The sequence below is a fragment of the Sander vitreus genome, chromosome 9 (assembly GCF_031162955.1).
Source record: "Sander vitreus isolate 19-12246 chromosome 9, sanVit1, whole genome shotgun sequence".
NCBI classification, from domain to species: Eukaryota; Metazoa; Chordata; class Actinopteri; order Perciformes; family Percidae; genus Sander; species Sander vitreus.
Genome location: NC_135863.1, coordinates 14789229 through 14808588, shown reverse-complemented (window position 1 = coordinate 14808588; position 19360 = coordinate 14789229). Strand labels below are relative to the sequence as shown.

At 38.5% G+C, this 19360-nt stretch overlaps 1 protein-coding gene across 1 annotated transcript; it reads left to right on the top strand.

Moving 5' to 3' along the window:
• The first annotated feature begins 225 nt into the window (after window positions 1-225).
• On the top strand, window positions 226-17438 carry adgrl4 (adhesion G protein-coupled receptor L4). Its single transcript, XM_078258844.1, has 16 exons — window positions 226-334; window positions 754-903; window positions 3929-4078; window positions 5673-5822; window positions 6240-6310; window positions 7139-7318; window positions 7880-8063; window positions 8170-8283; window positions 8916-9115; window positions 10795-10974; window positions 12328-12531; window positions 12914-13134; window positions 13637-13703; window positions 13823-13914; window positions 16121-16289; window positions 16998-17438. The coding sequence occupies exons 1-16, from the start codon at window positions 289-291 to the stop codon at window positions 17058-17060; spliced, it is 2241 nt and encodes a 746-aa protein (XP_078114970.1). The 5' UTR covers window positions 226-288; the 3' UTR covers window positions 17061-17438.
• Window positions 17439-19360: the final 1922 nt, after the last annotated feature.

Below are 19360 nucleotides of genomic sequence, written 5' to 3'. Positions count from 1 at the left end.
TGACATAGGTCACACTGTCAACAACGCAACAAAAAATTGACTGAATGCTGCTGAAACGTCTTTCACATTAGGTGTAAAGTGGAACCAAATGAGAAAGTGTATTGGGTGCTGTGTATTGGAGTGGTTTTGTGAAGGGACCAGGCTACATGTTTTTCAAAGCAGATTAAAGATCAAGACAGGAAGGGCCAGGTTTAGGGAAACAGGAAAACTGATGCAAGGAAATGGACTGCGTCACCAGCCAGCCCACTGCAGTCTGCGCTAAAAGTAGAATCGAGACCAAGCGCAAGTATGGAGTCTTTGCTCAAGTCACCAATGAAACTTGTACTTTTGACAGGTACGTGACCTTATCTATCCTTTAGTATGGCGTGTGTCGAGACAGTAGTAGATGTAGCTTTATATGTGGGTTTACATATTAGCTATGATGGGTTTCGGCTATGTGATGGAGCAGCCGTTGAGCTTGATATAAGATTTGAAAATCAGTTTTAAATTATAATTGATGTTTTTTTCTCCATTTACAACAGATTATTTGTGTTGCTGTATTCTAAATTTGTATGTACTGTGGTTCAATGGATTAGTTCAGTGGATCAGTGGATCCCAGTGTGGATAGCAGGTTAACCGGAGAGCCAGAGATAAAAAATAAATTTAAAAAAAAGTGATTTTTACTGGAAAAGAAGCAGCAGTGGAATCACAAAATGATTTTGACTATTACTTTCATGGTATAAGTTAAACTTACCCACTCTTGTGTCTACGCAGCATGGCTCTCCAATCTGATGAACCCATGCAGCTTCTCTGACATTTGTGATTCCTGTCACCAACTTGCAACATGCAAGGCCATGAACAGATCAAACAATGCCTGCTTCTGCAACCAAGGATATACTGGAGATGGAACAACATTTTGCAATGGTGAATATAAACACACAGAGCCACCCATATGTTACTGAGTATTTACAATGATGCAAGAGTACAACCTTGTGTGTAGCTGTCATTGAAGCTTTGACTATTTTAGGAAGCCTTTGTTGTTTGTGGCTGCTTAATATAAGCAGACAGAAGCATGAGGCCAACATGTGTACACATGTGGCCTCATTTAACATTTTTAGAGCATGGCGGTTGACTGTGCAGTTAAAAAATAACTAGGATGGAAGCAATTAAAAATACATCAGGCACTAGATGTGTTAAAGCTTCTTAAGATGTCACGACAGAAACCCATTTCAATTTCAGATAAACCCATAACAAACACTATCAGCATGTTCTGTACAATATTGCTCTTCTGCAACTGTCTCTTATTATCTAAAAAAATTTGAGATGGTTAGCCCCCAAAAATCACACATTATTTTCAACAATAGTAAAGCCATTTCTTAGCCCACAGACTTGGAAGGGAATTAACTAACTTCGTGATTTTTACATGCAAGGAAATTTGCTTTTAATTCTTGTGTTTGAGCTGAATGGCAGTGCAAAAGACGAAGGCACCATGTGGGCGAGTTTAAGTAAGACCTGTGTTAATAGTTTCAACAACTGTATGTGTTCTTGTCCACCATACCCTCCTTGAGACACAGTTTGTCTTTGTTGGAACAGCTGTGGTGATTTGGATCTGGTGGGGAAAACATTTTTGTATCCCCACCAGTTAGTTGGCAGCTCACCTCATTGAGAGTTAATTATAGAGAAAACACTGCAATGTGAAAAGATATCTCCACGATGCAGCTTTTTTAGTAACATTTTTAATGGCCAGCACTGCCTCTCAGTCAGCATTGTCACTCCTGTTATGTTTCTAGGCTGTTTAGAATTCCTGGAACCCTTTTTGTTTCCTGACCAAACCTGAACACAATCACAGAACAGCTTACACATTTCAAAATCATGTAAGTGTGCAAACACTGTGGCAAATGATTTTTAAGGTTAATGGTTAAAATTCAGTTTTCCATGAAATAAAGTGATTATTAGTAAACTGTCACTCCATTAAATAAAGTGATTATTAGTAAACTGTCACTCCATTAAATAAAGTGATTATTAGTAAACTGTCACTCTTTATGCCATGAAATAGTTCATAACTTTACTTTACTATAACTGTGTATGTGTGTAAAGACTGAACTGCTATCAATAATTTTAAAGAATGCAAACAAAAATTATTCATAGAATTGTCGGAAAGGATCCATTCAATGTTTAATTTAAAAAAACAAAGTCACTAAAGCACTGTCTACTGTGTAATTAAAGATAATACAAAGACATCAAAGTGAATCATAAAACATGTAGGGTGCAATGTGTGTGGAACAATGATGGCTCAAGAGTCCCGTGTGTTATGGAGCTATTTCTCCTTTGAATATAGTCACCTCTCTCATCAGAGCAGAGGATTTCCCTTCCCGGACAGCTTTTGTACAAAAGGTACAGAGGAGAGGAAGAACAAAGCATCCATCATAGACAAGTGAAAACAACAGTGGAAAGTCTCACCAGGTCATTTCCAATAAAATGAGAAACCAGATGGAAGGTGTGTTTGAGAATAAAGCTGGAACAGCACTTTCTATAATGCGTGGGCCACAGTAGCATCAGCAGCAAATAGCTCTGTATCTGGTCCTTTCTAAACCAATAGGCAACAAAGATAAATATATTTTAATTTTAGTTTCTCAAAATCAAACAAAGGCAAACAACTGCTCAACAATGACACATGGGAACAATACAAATGGCATAGAAGTTAGAGCCAACCAAGGCTTTAATAAAGACCAAATTAGTGGAGCCTAAGACAAGACCAAAACTGAGCTTCACCAAGTTTAAATCAATACCAGGACCCAGGGTCAGGATCAAATTGAAGTTTGTTTTCTTAACTTGTAATCTAATTGTAGAGGACGGATCAAGTCAATATTTGTGTGAACATTCAAAGCCAAAAACAAAACACAAAATTGAAAATCTGAAAATATACTGCTATATGGTGATGAAATGATAAATATTAATACATGGATTAATATAGGAAATCCACATTTTTACTCAAGAAATAATCCTACCAACTCTTCTCTCGTATATTGAGATATTAAGGATTTTTTTTTTTCTTGTTCAGAAATGTTGCCACCATATCCCAAGCATGTCTTGCTAATTTTGGTGTTTTGTGGTGTTATCCTTTTTACTCAAGCAGTGATAACTTACTGCAAGTTAAACATAAAGGATTAACATCACTTTTTGCCAGGGGCTGTATGATAGTCCAGCCATTTTGCATATTGTTCAGCAGTCAAAGAAGAAATTCATTGTTAAAGAGGCAGAGCAGAGATTTCTATTTTCATTACCAACTGCAAACCAAAATGCTATTCAGCCACAGGACTTCTCTTCGAGCTAGCTCTTCGAGTTAGGAAAGATTCACTTTCGCTAAACTTGAACTGATGATTTGTCATTACTCAACTACAATTATCTCCAAATATCTCCAAAAGAAACTCACTGAACAGCTGATTGCTACACATTCAGGCATTTCTCTGGAGTATATTGAAAGGCCTTATGGGAAATGTAGCAGAAGAAGGAATGATAACATGGTAGACTGAACAAAAATAAAAATAAAACTATTACAGTACAATAAATTGAAGAGCAGCCATAAATTGATGATAAAACACTTGAATGTTGTGTCTAAGGATTTCAAAAAATAAACGGTCATCCAAATAAAAGGTTATAAACAAGCTTCCTCAATTAGTTAATTTTCGTAGATCTAACTACTTTTTCAGGAATTTGTATTTGTAATAAAAATAAGGAGTACACCTACAGTAAGTAAATAAGTAGTCTTGACCTGCTGGTCAGTTGTTTTTTACACTGTCTGGGCAAATCGCAGCAACCAAAAAGTTTCATCTGCAAATATGTGTTGTCCTTCCTTTGCTCATCCACAATCCTATTTGAGTTTTATGTAATTGTATTTCCTCTAGCAACTAACCAAGTTTATTTTTCTATCCTGGTCTTTTCACAACAGATGACAATGAGTGCCAGAATGTGACTAATATCTGCGGGGACAGGGGGAGCTGCACCAACACAGCGGGCAGCTACTACTGTACATGTCTCTCTGGATACACATCGACAGGACTGGCCAAGTTCCAGCCTAACGATGGCACTGAATGCATCGGTAATGTCTGATTCACTCAAGCACTAGAAATGCACAGAAGTTTGTTTTTGTCACGTACTGACAGACGACCTCACATACAAGTAGGCAAGATATCATGTAAATGTGTAAAAGCACGTACCACACAGCTGTGAGTGCGTTAAGACTGTGTGTGTGTGTGTGTGTGTGTGTGTGTGTGTGTGTGTGTGTGTGTGTGTTGTTTGTGTTCTCTTTCAATCTACTGAGGAGGATAAACGTGTTGGAGGTGATTTTTCCTTTTTGGCCTTTCACTTCCTTCCCATCTGCTATTCTGAGTAACCACCATTTGCTCCATTTGCAATAGAAGAACACCATTATCCATGTTGTAGCATAAGTCTTCCTTAGTTTAAAACACTACAAGAAGCATGTAGCTGATTTTAGAAGTTAGAATTCATAAATATTCAAATGTATAACATGCATGCAAGAATTGCAGTTTCTCTTCCAAAATCAATTATACAGTGTAATGTAATGAGTGTGACTACTTATGCCACATTCTTTATTTGTGTTAAAGGTGCTCTAAAGGCGTTCAAAGTATTTTCAAACAAAACAAGGCTGGCTCGCTCCTCCCTCCTCCTCATCCCGTCCCCTCTCCCTCCCTTCCGTGCTTCCGCGCACTAACCTCCCAACCCCCACCCCCAAATCCTTCTTGGCTGGAACACTGGAAGGCTGTTTGTTATGTTTCGTGGTGCAGGTTGGCACAATTTGTTTTTGTTGCCGTTTGTGGAGCCTGGGCTGTCTACAGAGACTGCGTTTTTTTACAGTGTGTTCAGGGGACAGGCAGCTCGCGGATAGTGAGGAGATGTTTGCTGTATGTGACAAAAAATGTTGTAGCCTAAAAAACGTGTGGCATCGCTTAGAGCACCTTTAAGATAAATCATTAACTTCCCTTCCAGCATCACTTTCACTGATTTTGAGGAGGAAATAGTGTAGACATAAATACATTTTAAACACGTTGGTAAGCCTAACCTAGTGTATATCCTTCACGTTCCACTTCTCAAACTTCACTCGCTGCAGGAAATTCCACCGGATGCATGTATTTTCCGTTTCCTTTCGCTTTCTTTGTGTTGGAATTTGAAATTTGGTGGATTTATGAGGACTATTGTTGATGCTCCTCAGATCTCTGCGTGGTAAATTGAGACAACTAGCTAGAATATCTGTCTAATCTGAGTTTTCTCTCTCAACTATTTTGCAGCGACTCTGTGCAGAGTTTAGCACTGCCCATGGCGATTCTGATTTGTTTAAAGAAATGCTATTAAACCAGAGCACGTTTTCCTCCCATCCCCGAATGCTATGTGGAGTCGCCAGACCCTCCTTCAGCACGCTTTGGAGAAGGGTCTGTCAAAGTGAGACTAAGCCTAACCAAACTACTTGATTAGGTTTAGAAGAAGATCGTGGTTTGGTTTAAAATTAGTACATATCGGCAGTAATAGTTGCTTGAACAAACGACCTATGGGGTAATTTTTGGGGGGAGGACGTGTGTCTTTATTAGCTGTTTACTTAATGTTATGTTGAAAGTGTGACTTTAATCATATTGTTTTTATATTTAATTGGAGCAGACCTCTTCATTTGCACCTTTCAGACATTGATGAATGCAAGTCAGGACAGGTCTGTGGACCAAGCTCACACTGCCATAATACGAATGGATCTTTCTATTGCACCTGTCAGCGTGATTACATCCCAACTTCAGGCACTCAGCACTTTCATCCAGAGAGAGGTGTAAGATGTAAAGGTCGGTATGAGGAAGAGCTCACATGCACACGCACACACACACGCACACGCACACGCACACACACACACACACACACACACACACACACACACACACACACTCTCGCATTCGTACTTTCATCCAGGGACATACCTCTTTCTTTCTTTATCTCTACTTTCTCTGTCACACATGACACCACAAATAACTGAATTTTAAACATTTTGGGAGAATCTGTTATGCAATACATCAAGTTAATGGTGCAATCTTAAGTTTTTCTGATGTTTTGAGCTTAAGTTAATCACAAAGAGAGCCATGAGATGTTATGTCTGTGCAGGTTTTATGCAATTCAGACTTTACTGTAACATGCTTTATTGTGTTGGAATGATGGAAAGGAATATAGCAATCAAGGAGATACTTTGGGTAATTGTTGTTTTTCAGAGCATCCCCAAAAATACTGCCATGACAACATCGGCTGTATCACACAGACTGTCAACAAAACACTTGAATATGTAAGTACCCCTCCTCAGGGTTTCAGCCAAATAAGGTAAACATAGATAGAATGACACTGCCCTCTGTTGAAAAGAAATGAGATGAACATGAAATGAAACAGGCTGAGACCTTATTGTACAGTTCCATGGCACACAACACCAGCCACTATTATCTAATTGCCACTTGCAGCACCAGCTGTTTCAAACCTGCAGTTCTGGAAGACAAGTAAGAGCAGCAGTGGTTCGCCAGTTATACAGACAATAAACATAGGCTTACTAGCCTTAAACTGACTGTTAAGCTCAGTTCATTGATATTTCCAAAGGGAAACAAATATTAAAGTCATAAAAAATATAAAATAGATACAAATTCAGATAGCATGTCTAAGAGAGCGATTTCCAGTTAAGTAAAGTGTGTGGAAATTATATTTAAATATACACTCCAACAAAACAGCAGTTGTAAAAATTAAAAACTGCAACACCCATTGCCTGCAGGTGTTAACATGCCATTATCTTTTACTTTCATTATTTGTTAGAGGTGATACTGACTTATGTCTAAACTGCTCCTATAACCTATGCAACCTGGCAAAGTCTGTTCTTAGAATGACCAAACAGCCCCTCCTTGTGGGGAGTCTCCAACTTGCTAAAGTTTGTGAGTGAGCTTCATACCAGTTAAATCTAAAAAATAAATAAAAGAAAATTAAAAATAAAGAAAGAAAGCTGCAGAAGTAGCCTATCAGTGATGGTCATTTCACAGTCTGGATCCAGCAAATAACCCTGAAGCACTGGATGTATTATTTTGCAGGAATGTGATATCATGAAATACTCTTAATACAACCCCCCCCATCCTAGATGAGCAACCTCACGGAGCCCCAGAGTCTACTGAAGGAAATTGTCAAGCAGACGTCCGGCGAACTCACCTCAGTGGAAGTCATCGCATATGTTGAAGCCTTGTCTCAATCTGCATCAAAACTAGCTGCCCAAGAAAAGGATTACACTGTCAAACCATCCGTCATCAACTCAACTCTTACAGTAATCTTTGTTTACCATTCTTGTTTCTCCATCAACATGTGGAGTTCTGCCTGAACTGCAGTTTTGCTTTGAACTGGTTTATGGGAAAAAATTGCACTGCATACAATCCAGTTCCTTCTTATCGTGTGCTGTGCAGTTCTGGGAAAGACAATTTAGAGACTTTTGTAGTGAAGGTACAAGCTGATGTTATTTTGTGGCAATATATAATATATTTAGTTTTTTTTCTCTAAAAGAATAAAATCACTTATTGTTTTCCTCAAAAGTTGAACAATATGGGACACCAAAATTCTCCACTAACCTCTCTTACCTTGCACTGTGTAGACAGCTTTTTAAAAAGCTATATGTTTCAATAGAAGAGAAACGTCTGTGCTAGGTTACATAAAATAATAAAAGCCATATCATATTCAGAAATTATTGAAACGTCAAAAGACACATACCTAAAGAAGATGAAAAACAATGCTCTAACCGTACCTTATTAAAAACACTGCAGTACAGGCACATGTTAGGTTACATGCTATACTATCACACACATGTCACACTGATAAATCTGCGTCCCTACAGAAATTTGTGAAAGCAGTAAACAACTTGGTGGAGAAGGATGAACTGGTGGCTTGGAGCCGAATGAAAGAAAGACGCCGGGAACATACCATCACCAAGCTGCTACATACTGTTGAAGAAAGTGCTCTGACTCTGGCTAACAACTACAAAACTCCAACTGAGCTCCAAATCAAAGCCAAAGAAATGGGTGAGATAATTATTAACACAGAGCGCTCTTACAGACACTCCAATTACATTAAATTGTTCTGCAACCTGCCCGCATCCGAATCTTTTTTTTTACTCCTCAACCACAGAATTGAAACTCTTCACCTTTGATGCTCGACACACAACAGCCAAACTGTCTGCTTCCATGGGAGGAAATCATATACATCTAAGTCCAAAACTGAGACCAGAGGAGGACAGAAATGGTAAAGTAGCCTAGTTTACATGTTTAACGGATGGTAAAATCTGTGACCATCTGCGTGCTTGGGTGTACAGGGAGTACTGTTTTGCCATGTGTCGCCAAATGCCACATATGTTGTATGCCGAAGACAAATTAAATTTTCATATTATATATTTCTGAAAAGTCCATTTTCTCTGATGCCTTCAGGTGCATATATATTAGAATTCGCTCCAATAAAATCTGAGCAATAAAAATCTGATCCATCCCAAAATCTGCAAGGCTACCTTGTCCTTATTCCAACAGTTGCAAATTATGGATGCAAAACCAAAATCTTTATGAACTTCTGTTTATTTAAACCAAATCCAAAATTGATTCCTGTTTTAACACCCTCTTACACGCAGAAACAGAGCAAACCATCAAAGACAATTTCAATTGTTAAATGATTTTATTGGACATTCAAGTTACTGTTGGTGTGGTAAATTAGTTATATACAATGAACTCTACACAGTTGGTCAGATCTGCACACTGACTTTTAACATCTCCTAAAAAGTTTTCTGCTCTGCACGATCTACGTATGAGACACTTTGAATCGACTGGCAAAGTTTGATTAAAAATACTGTCTGAATCCCTCCTGTCCAACTTTTTTGTGTCAATCAGGTAGTGTGTCAGTGGTGTTTGTGCAATATGACAGCATCGGTGACATCCTGAAGCCGAGCAGCGACCCTGGTGTCACCGACTACTCGCGGTATGCAGGAACTGGGGAAATCACTGTCAATTCCCAAGTCATAGCCGCAGCCGTCAAACCTGCTGACGTTTACCAACTTGACCATGTCACCTTCACTCTGAGACACATCGAGGTAAAGACTATACAGAGTGCTGAGGCTGTTTTTCCACTTCTGCACTCTTAACGTATACCTTGAAAATATATGCTGCTTCAGAGTGGCAGTGTTATACTCTACTCAGTTATACATTAGCTAGTGGATTTTTGCTCTTCTTCCTGATTCAATCCCTTAATGACTTGATTTATTTAAGCAGCATTTGATGAGGCTAAAGGAGCATCTTTCTTGATGTTTTTTAAAAGATGTTCTATTGTTTGACAAATCTGAGTGCAATCTAGATGCAAGTTTTCTTTACTTCCCTACTACCTTAAACTCACTGCTACCTTTCCTGTCTCATATATGATTCAGTTATCAACATTACAGTGGCTTCCAACATGATCATGTTTGGTTTGAAACATCAATATCCCATCATATATATCCCTGTCAGGCTGGAGTCATCATTGCTGTGAAGAACAGCTTACTTATTCCCACACTGACTCTCGCAGTAACTTGATAACTGCCAAAGTTTCCATTAGAGTCAAATTCAAACAAACTTACATGGGAGGAGTAGTTAGTGCTTTGTGTAAGGTTTTTATGAAAGATTTTGCTCCATGTATTTCTTGCAATGACCTCTCAGTTAAGGGAAATGAAAGAGGAAAGGTGAATAGATGATGGAGGAAAGCGGAGTAATGAGGGAAATAACCCTAAAAGTTAATGTACTGGTATTTTCTTTTAAGATAATTAAAATGTATGAGAAAGTGAAATCATTATTTTTGTTGGACCCTTGAGGCTTAAGCCTAACAAAGGAGGTGATGATTTATGTTGAGCAGTGAAAATCCTCTGTAAATTGCTTTTAAAGAGAAAAAATCAATAATTTGGGCTCCATTTTCATGCAGACACTTTCTGCCTGAGAAGAGGTATATTTTCCTGTGACACAGGTTATTTTTTTCTTGTTTGCACCTGTTCAGTATTCTTGAGACTTACTCTGCTCGCATTCATTTGAAAAGAAAGAATTTAGTGATTTATGTGGAGAAATAGCTAATTCTTACACAAAACATATCATAAATGTTACACCAACTGGGCTGCATACAAATTTAACTGAATGTAAACATATAAAAAATTAGAGAGTAAAACTAAACCTCATTTAAATTTATTTGTTTAGTATATGTTCATTTTTTAATGTGTGGATCGTTTTCATTCTAGTAAGATTGCATATAATAATTAAAGTAAAATATGTGCTTTCAAAATGTTCACATGAACTTTATTGATAATTTGTACTGCTGTACATATGTTCATCTCAACTTTCCCACAAAAACACCTACAGTGAGCTGCATTGTGTGGTGCAGCAAACATGACTGCACTTTATGCCTCGTGCCATTCATTTTGACCCAAAGTCATGCATGATAATTATTTGCCATTTTATTTTTCTAATAATGAGTAATACAAGTTGCCAGACGATAAGAAGAAAAGTCAATGCAAAACACAGAAATAATTGGACAACCCATGGAAATTACACTAAAATAATGTTTTTACATGTAATTTCTGATGCACTCAAACTTTGGATGTATAGTAATTCATTTTAAGTGCTATTTTGATAGACCTGCACAATCTGTTTTTAACCCCCTGTTGTGGTATCACAAAGCAGCGCAGTATAAAAACTAATAAAAACAGCACCATGAAGAGTTAACAGCATCTTTGTTCCTCTCTATCCTCTAAAGCCCATAGACACTAAAGCTGATGTGACCAAGTGTGCCTTCTGGGAGTACGAGGCGGACAGCCTGCAGGGCCACTGGGCCACGAGCGGCTGCAAGACCGTCCACGTCAACAGCAACGCAACCACCTGCTCCTGCAATCACCTCACACACTTTGCCATCCTCATGTCCTCTGGGCGAGCCAATGTGAGTAATCATACATTAAAAATAAGGTATTTCCTTTTACATTTCTCCGCTGGGGCTTTACATTATTTATTAAAATTATTTTAGAACAAAATGTTGACCATAGTGAACACATTCATTTAAATTATTAAGCGGTGAACCTCATATCTGGATCTAGATTTTTATCTGAAGAAAATTATTTATTTAATGAGGTTTTATACAACAGATGCAGAATATTAAACCTTAGTCATAGATGACTTATTGTAACTATATGACTAATTAAAAACCGAACCTCAGTGAGGAAATTAATATATTTTGTATTCAATTATTTATTCTATTATTTATATTAATCCCTAATTCTATAATTCCTCAGATCATCTATTGTTGCTGTCCTGTGAGAAACATATCTCTTCCAAATGCTAAGTTTTCCTGAGCTAAGAACAATTTGTAACAAGGAATTTTAGGATAATTCAATGTTTTAAAAAAATCCATAATCTTCCAATTATGTCTTCCACATATGACAACACCAGTATTTTGTGTTGAAGGTGCTGATTGTCAACATTGTGCCAGCTTTTAATAAAATACAGCAACTTCTATCCAACTTTTTTTTAATACCAAGAGTTCCAAGTATTTAATTCCACTCAGGATATTCTTGATAAGTAGGGAGGCTGTGGCTCAGGTGCTAGAGCGGTTGTCTACCAATCAGAAGGTCGGTGGTTCGATGTCCCATGTCCTGGGGCAAGACACCCCGAATTGTTCCTGCTATATGTGGGAATGTTTATCAGATGAGCAGATGGCACCTTGTATGGCGGCAGGGTATGAATGTGTGTGAATGGTGAAGTGCTTTGAGTAGTTGTTAAGACTACAAAAGAGCTGTATGAATGCATTCCAAATGCAGTCCATTTCACAAGAAGTCCAAATCATAAACAATGAAACTCTGTTAGCTTTTACAGCTCCTAAAGGCAATGTGACTCACTACACATATTGGATGGCAAGGAAACTGTAAGAGATATCCACCCACAACTCATGTTGCTTTACAGCACTCAGCAGTGCCCTTAAATTCTTGAATCTTTTTAGGGATTTTGAAGCACCGCTTTAACAAAAACAGGGAGTGTATTTATAAATGAAGAATTCATTTACCGAAAAAAGAAAAAGATACTGAATTATGCAAAATAAAATTAAAATTTTTGGTCTGAACTGGCTGATATCTGATACAGCAGGACCAGAGCTGTCCAGTATGTCTGCACATAGTGTAACCCCAGCCCATATCCGCCCATGTCATGTCAAATGATTCCAAGCAGAAAACCCAACAAAATCCAACTTCAGCATACCGTGAAACCGTGAATGAAACTGCCTCCCTTTCCATTTGCTTCTCAGCTGGTGGCCCACAACACCATCCTGACCCGGATCACCCAGCTGGGGATGATTATCTCCCTCATCTGTCTGTCCATGTGCATCTTCACCTTCTGGTTCTTCAGTGAGATCCAGAGCACCAGAACCACCATCCACAAGAACCTGTGCTGCAGCCTCTTCATGGCCGAGTTCATCTTCCTGGTGGGGATCAACATGAACACACATAAGGTGAGCTCTGGATGAAACCAATGAAACCAAGAAATCTCCTGTCTGCGTGTGTGTGTGTGTGTGTGTGTGTGTGTGTGTGTGTGTGTGTGTGTGTCATTGTGTGTCATTGATTAAAAACCCTTCTCAATCGAGTTGTAAAAGTACAAGGGATAGTATAGTACACTTTTATTTCTCTCACACTTTTACCAGCTTTTTGGTTGACCAATAGAATTATTTCTATTCATTTCATCAAGGCTTCTTTGACATGAAATGCTAAACGATTAGCAATACATCTGCAAAAATGAACATTTTTACATATAGGGCCAACATAACTGTACTTTCACAAATCATAACATTGTTATATCTCTGTCTCCCCCCTCCTCTTTTGTCTGTTTCTTGGCAGCTTTTCTGCTCCGTTATTGCAGGGCTGCTGCACTATTTCTTCCTCGCGGCCTTTGCCTGGATGTGCATCGAGGGCATCCATCTGTACTTAATAGTGGTTGGCGTCATCTACAACAAAGGCTTCCTGCACCGTAACTTTTATATCTTCGGCTATGGAAGCCCAGCAGTGGTGGTGACCATCTCGGCAACACTGGGCTCCAAGTATTATGGCACCGATAAAGTGTAAGTGGAACGAGAGGCTTTTACAAAAACCTCTTTCTCGAAACCATTCAGCATTTTCCAGGGAGGAAAGATAAACAAATAACATGAATTAAAAATACAGTGGGACAGAGATTAAATTTGGCCTGCGGGGACATAAAGGAAGGAGAAGCTTAGACTGCCTCGTAGAGAGTAAGGTAATAACTGAATTAGTGTAAAAGAAATTTTGAAAGGTTTTGGGTACCATGGAGAGTTTGAGTAGAATCTAATGTAAAATATAATTAAAAGATTGAGGTTATGCAAAATAAGTGCTGATTGTTGAGGTAGCTTTTTCTAACCAATTGTTTTTGTGCTTGTAAGATAAAAAAAAAGGTATGTACTAGCCCGTACAATATTGTATTATAATTAGGATTAGGCTAGATTAGACTGAAGTACAATGATAGAGGGTATTGCAGGAGGAGGGATTATTGCAACATCAGTCAATAAAAGTGTTCGTTAAATAACACATTCTATATTTGTATTACAGGTGCTGGCTGAGCACAGAAAACCACTTTATATGGAGTTTCATTGGGCCGGCATGTTTGATCATTCTGGTAAGATCTAAAAATGTTAAAGTATTAATTGGAATCATCAAATAGGGATTGTTTCAAAGATAAATATCCATTTGAATGTGTTTGTTTGTTGTGTTTGTTTTGGTCGTCCTCCACTAAAGGTTAATCTCTTGGCTTTTGGAGTCATCATCTACAAAGTGTACCGGCATACTGCTGTGAAAAGGCCTGAAATCAGTCACTATGAAAACATCAGGTAGGATTATTTGTATTAATAGATAAAAATATTGAAAATCAAGATGTAATTTCCTTATATGGTGGATTATTATGGTATCACATGGTGTTCTTGTAGTATCAGATTACAATTAGCTGTCGACTAGTCAATATCCACGACGATTGCTCCGATGCTGCCGGAAATTCCGCCGGATCACTCTCTTTTCACCCAGATGTCCGTTTCCTTCCACTTTCTTTGTGTTGGAATTTTAAACTCTGGTTGATTTATGGGGACTATGGTTAACTGCTCCTCAGATCTCTGCAGGGTAAATACAGACAGCTAGCTAGACTATGTGTCAAATCTGAGTTTTCTGTTGCACTTGACTAAAACAACTTTTGAACGTACACATGTTCCACCAAAACAAGTTCCTCCCTGAGGCTATTTTGCAGTGACACAGTGGCTCTGTCCGGCGCTTAACATGCAGTACAGTCTGCCACATGTGATTGACTGTTTACACCACACACCCCCTCCGCAGAGTCTTCTTCTTTCACTACCACCTCTTTCTCTCAGGACAATGTTAGCAGTGTTAACCTCCCCTACTGCCTGTCATTGGCAATTACACAATATCTGCTCTGTTCTATACAGACTATTTTAACATTTAGGCCGTTCCGGGGGATTACTTTCCAGGTATCTGTGTCCCCTGGGCCCGGGCCTCTGCTGTGCCTAGCATGGAGGCCGTGCTTCTTTAGACCTTGTTTTTACACTTGGTCTTAATCTCTGAGGAGCTGCATATTACTGACTATGACTGTGTTTTGTTCAACCTGTCTTTTAATTTAGATTTACTGCCCAGTAAACATATAAGCTTTTGATACAGTGGATCACAACGTCTTGCTTGAAAGACTTAAGCACTGGGTTGGTATCTCAGGGAGCGCCCTGGATTGGTTCATCTTCTATCTTTCAGATAGAAGTTTTTCTGTGTCACTTAGTCCCTATTGTGCCCTTTCCTGTGGGGTGCCTCAGGGTTCTGTGTTAGGTCCGATTTTATTTGCATTGTATATGCTTCCCCTGGGACATATAACTAGCCAATTTGGAGATATCCGTTATCACTTCTATGCAGATAACATCCAGCTATATGTCTCTTTTACCCGGAAGAGACAACAGACAACAGAAAGTGTTGGAATTGCTTAAATGTTTGACTTCCATCAAGGATTGGCTGGCAAACTTCCTACAGCTTAATGAAGAAAAGACCGAAGTCCTTATTGTTGCTCCAGACACTACAGCTTCCAAGGTTATTCAGTTTTTGGGGTCCCTTTCTTCAGCGGTGCAGTCCAAACTGAGAAATCTTGGTGTTATATTTGATCATAACATGTATTTTGATCAACATATCAAATCACTGACCCGCACACGTTTCTTTCAAGTAAGAAACAAACTTAGAGCTGTTGTTTCGCATTCTGAGCTTGAGATGATCATTCATGGTTTTATATCAGCTTGATTACTGCAACTCCATTTTCACCTGTCTCAGCAAGTCGTCCCAGGACTGTCTACAACTGGTCCAAAACTCTGCTGCAAGGCTGTTGACCAGGTCCAGCAGGATGTCGCACACCACTCCAATTTTATACTCATTACATTGGCTTCCGATCAAGTTCAGGATCCAATTTAAAGTTCTTGTTCTGACTTATAAAGCTTTGCATGGTCAGGCACCTGTTTATATCTCGGACCTGCTCCATCCGTACACTACTAACAGGTCCCTCAGGTCTTCTAACCAGGGATTACTGGTGGTCCCACGCACTCGCTTAAAAACTAAAGGTGACCTTTCCTTTGTTGCGGTGGCTCCAAACCTGTGGAACGCCCTTCCTATTGTCTTATGTTCTGCAGTCTTTGTTGAAGCTTTTAAAAAGCAGCTGAAGACGCACTTGTTTAAATTCACTTTTGACTCATGTTTGAACTTTGGGTTTTAGGTTTTAATCTTTTAAATGATTTACATTGGTCTTTCAATTATTTTTTCCTTGCTTATTTTCTGTTGGATCTTACTGTAATTTTACACATGTTTATCATGTGAAGACCTTTGTGACTGTCTGTAAAAGGTGCTATATCAAATATACCTATTATTATTATTATTATTATTATTATTATTATTAGTGCCATGACGAATGTGATTGGTTTAAAGAAATGCCATCCCAGAATTCGCAGCGCTGTGGAGGTAGGTCTGGCAAAGCGAGACGATTAATGTCAGTGATATGACTCTCAGGTCCTGTGCCCGTGGTGCCTTGGCTCTGCTGTTTGTGCTAGGAGCCACCTGGACCCTAGGAGTGCTGCACATCCTCAATGAGACCACCCTCACTGCATATCTGTTCACCATCGCCAACGCCTTCCAGGGGATGTTCATCTTCATCTTCCTCTGTGTCCTGTCCAGAAAGGTAACAAGTCTCATTTTTGGTTTTCGAACATTTTTCTATTTATGCATTCAACATTCCTTACGTGACTATAGTTGGACAGTTAACAGTTCAGATCAGGACAATAGGAAAGAAGTCTACTATCTTTTTGCTATTTAGAAATTTTTATTTGAATTTGATATAATATTATATTATTAGTAGGTAATGCAAGAAGTATTGAGCTCTTTTACTTTTGTTAAAGTAGCAATACCACAATGAAATAATTACAGGTAAAAGTCCTGCATTCAAACTCTTAAATTACTATTTAAGGACTAGGACCACATGTGAAAAATGTATTCAAGCTCTGAGTTTATAGTCATAATTCTCAGGTTAAAGTCAGAATTCTGTGTTTGGCCCTAATCTTCTTCCATAACTATTAGCATCAAAATGTACTTAATGTTAAAAAGAATAGAACTGGCCCCAATCTGAGTGTTATATTATATATGCACTGTATATTTCTTGGAATATTATTACTGATTCATTGAGGCTGCTGAACATGTAAGCAGCATTTTAAGGTTGCCAAGGTAGAGCTAAATCTATCAAATGTAATTTTAGAGCTAGAAATTTGAAAGTTGTTGGTTAGTTTATTCTGTAACAATGCTTATTTTATGGCTCAGAATTGTATTTAATTATATATTATATTATATTATATGTTTTGATTTAAATCCTACTTTCTTGAATGTGTCGTTCCAGATTCAGGAGGAGTACTACAGGCTTTTCAAAAACGTGCCGTGTTGTTTTGAATGCCTGAGATGAATTAATGTGACCAAAGTGTGATCACTTGCACAATAATAGTCCACAGTACATCTTTGCAATATCCTGTGACTCATGCTTTCAGTTTTGAAAAATGGTGTGGGAGGAATTGTTCAGTACAGATGTCTAATAAATGAGAACACGTAGCACATACTGCGACACATATACATCATTTTTGTTTCTTTTATGTACAATGGACACAAACACATTCTTCTGAGAGTAATGCAGGAATCTAATTTTTTTGTGTATTTTCAGTGTAATTTAACACCTTTGCAGTTATCAGTGTTACACTCCAAATAATTTACGCAGTATATTGTCTTTGTTTCTTTCTTGTGTTTGATATTGATTTGTAAATTATTAAAAATGAACGTGGCAAACTAACACATGCTGCTACTCGCTTCTTTTATGTGAGCATGTCTTTTTTTCTTCTTTATGTGTATTTAATACATTCTTCACCCTCCCTTTTATGAACATCACACAACTTCAGTGTACAATATATTAAATATAATATTTTGTGAGGACTGTTTCTCTCTTCCATAATGACAGTAAGGTAGGCCAATGGCCCCATCTACTGGACATAATAGCTGACAACACTGTCCAATTATTATATTTGTCTGCATGATCAGACAAAGACTCCTCTTTGTGTATTTCTTTTATGTTTGTAGCCTGTTGGTCCGTATGAGCTGTGTTGTAGCCCTTTGAGGCCTTGTGATACTGGGTTGTACATAAATACATTAATGTTTGCTTTTTAAGTGTTTTTGCCTTATTGCTACAACAATTCTTACTCAGCTGTCTCCTGGGCTGCAGGGTATTATAATGAGTTGTGTTGAGTGTTGTACAATAAACTAAATGTATCAAATTACTGACATTATAAATATATTCCCATCTACAGTAAATGTGCTTATATTGTGATTTTATATTCATGTCTGAATCCCAAATAATAGAGGCCAGACACATCAGCCAAAAGACGTTGGGCTATTTTGCTTCCAAAACATGTCTTCTTTCAGACTACTGGAAAGAAAAATACACATTTTGGTGTTTTATCAAATGTTGAGATTTCTGTTCTGCAAATGTATGGAAATTAGCAAATATTTAATTAGATAATGTCTCATTTGCAGATTTAAACATAACATTTCAGACAACGTGTAATACAAAAAAATAACTTATTAAGGCAAGTAATCAACTGGGGAAGTTTCATGGTGATAAATATTAGTTAAAATATTTTCATGGTGATCTTTATTAGTTAAGATAGGTAGAGAGGTAGAGAGGGAGGGAGACAGAGACAGAGAAGGAGGGAGGAAGACAGAGAAGGAAGGAGGGGGACAGAGAAGGAGGGAGGTGGACAGAGAAGGAGGGAAGGAGACAGAGACAGAAACAGAGAAGGATGGAGAGAGGAAGGGGGAGGGAGGGAGGGAGAGACAGAGAAGGAGGGAGGAAGAGACAGAGAAGGAGGGAGGGAGACAGAGAAAAGAGAACGAAAGAGGGAGGGAGGGAGGGATAGAGAAAGAGAGGGAGGGAGGGAGGGATGGAGACAGAGACAAAGAACGAGGGAGGGAGACAGAGAAGTAGGGAGGGAGACAGAGAGAGATGGAGAAGGAGGGAGGAGGAGGGAGACAAAGACAAAGGAGGGAGGGAGACAGAGAAGGAGGGAGGGAGGGAGACACAGACAGATAAAGAGGGAGACAGACAGACAGACAGACAGACAGACAGAATGACAGACAGACAGTAGTGGAATGCAAAGGATATAGACTAATGTTCATATTAATGCCTGTAGTATTCAAGTTGACTGTCTGTGAAAGTGTTGTCATGGCTACTAATGACCTGTGACCATGTTTCTAAACACCCTTTGATGTCTGTGATGAGATCTCATTCATCTTTAATCAGTGAACGAGTGTGTCACCTGCTGAAACTGTCACCTGTGCCACACTGGAGCTATTCAAAGACACTGAGAGCAAGCTCTCAAATAAAGGCTCAGACTGCTAAAACGATAAGGGGTATCAGTCAAATGATGTAATCGTGACCACCACAACGCCTTTGTGAACATGTCCATATACAATTTATGTTGATAAACTTAAAAATGTGGGCATATCAGCGATTTAAAGAAGTGGTTTGCTCTGCGTTTCGCTCAGAAATGTGGAGAATGTTAAACACAAAGATGTGGAACTCTTGTCATTTGGAAGCTCAACGAGCCAAAAGTATAAGTCATATCAGATAACTGAACTAGACAAAAATACCTATGTTTTGATGTATAAATCGTGTATGGCAAGTAGATATTGTGGGCGTGAGAGCAATTTATAGAGAAG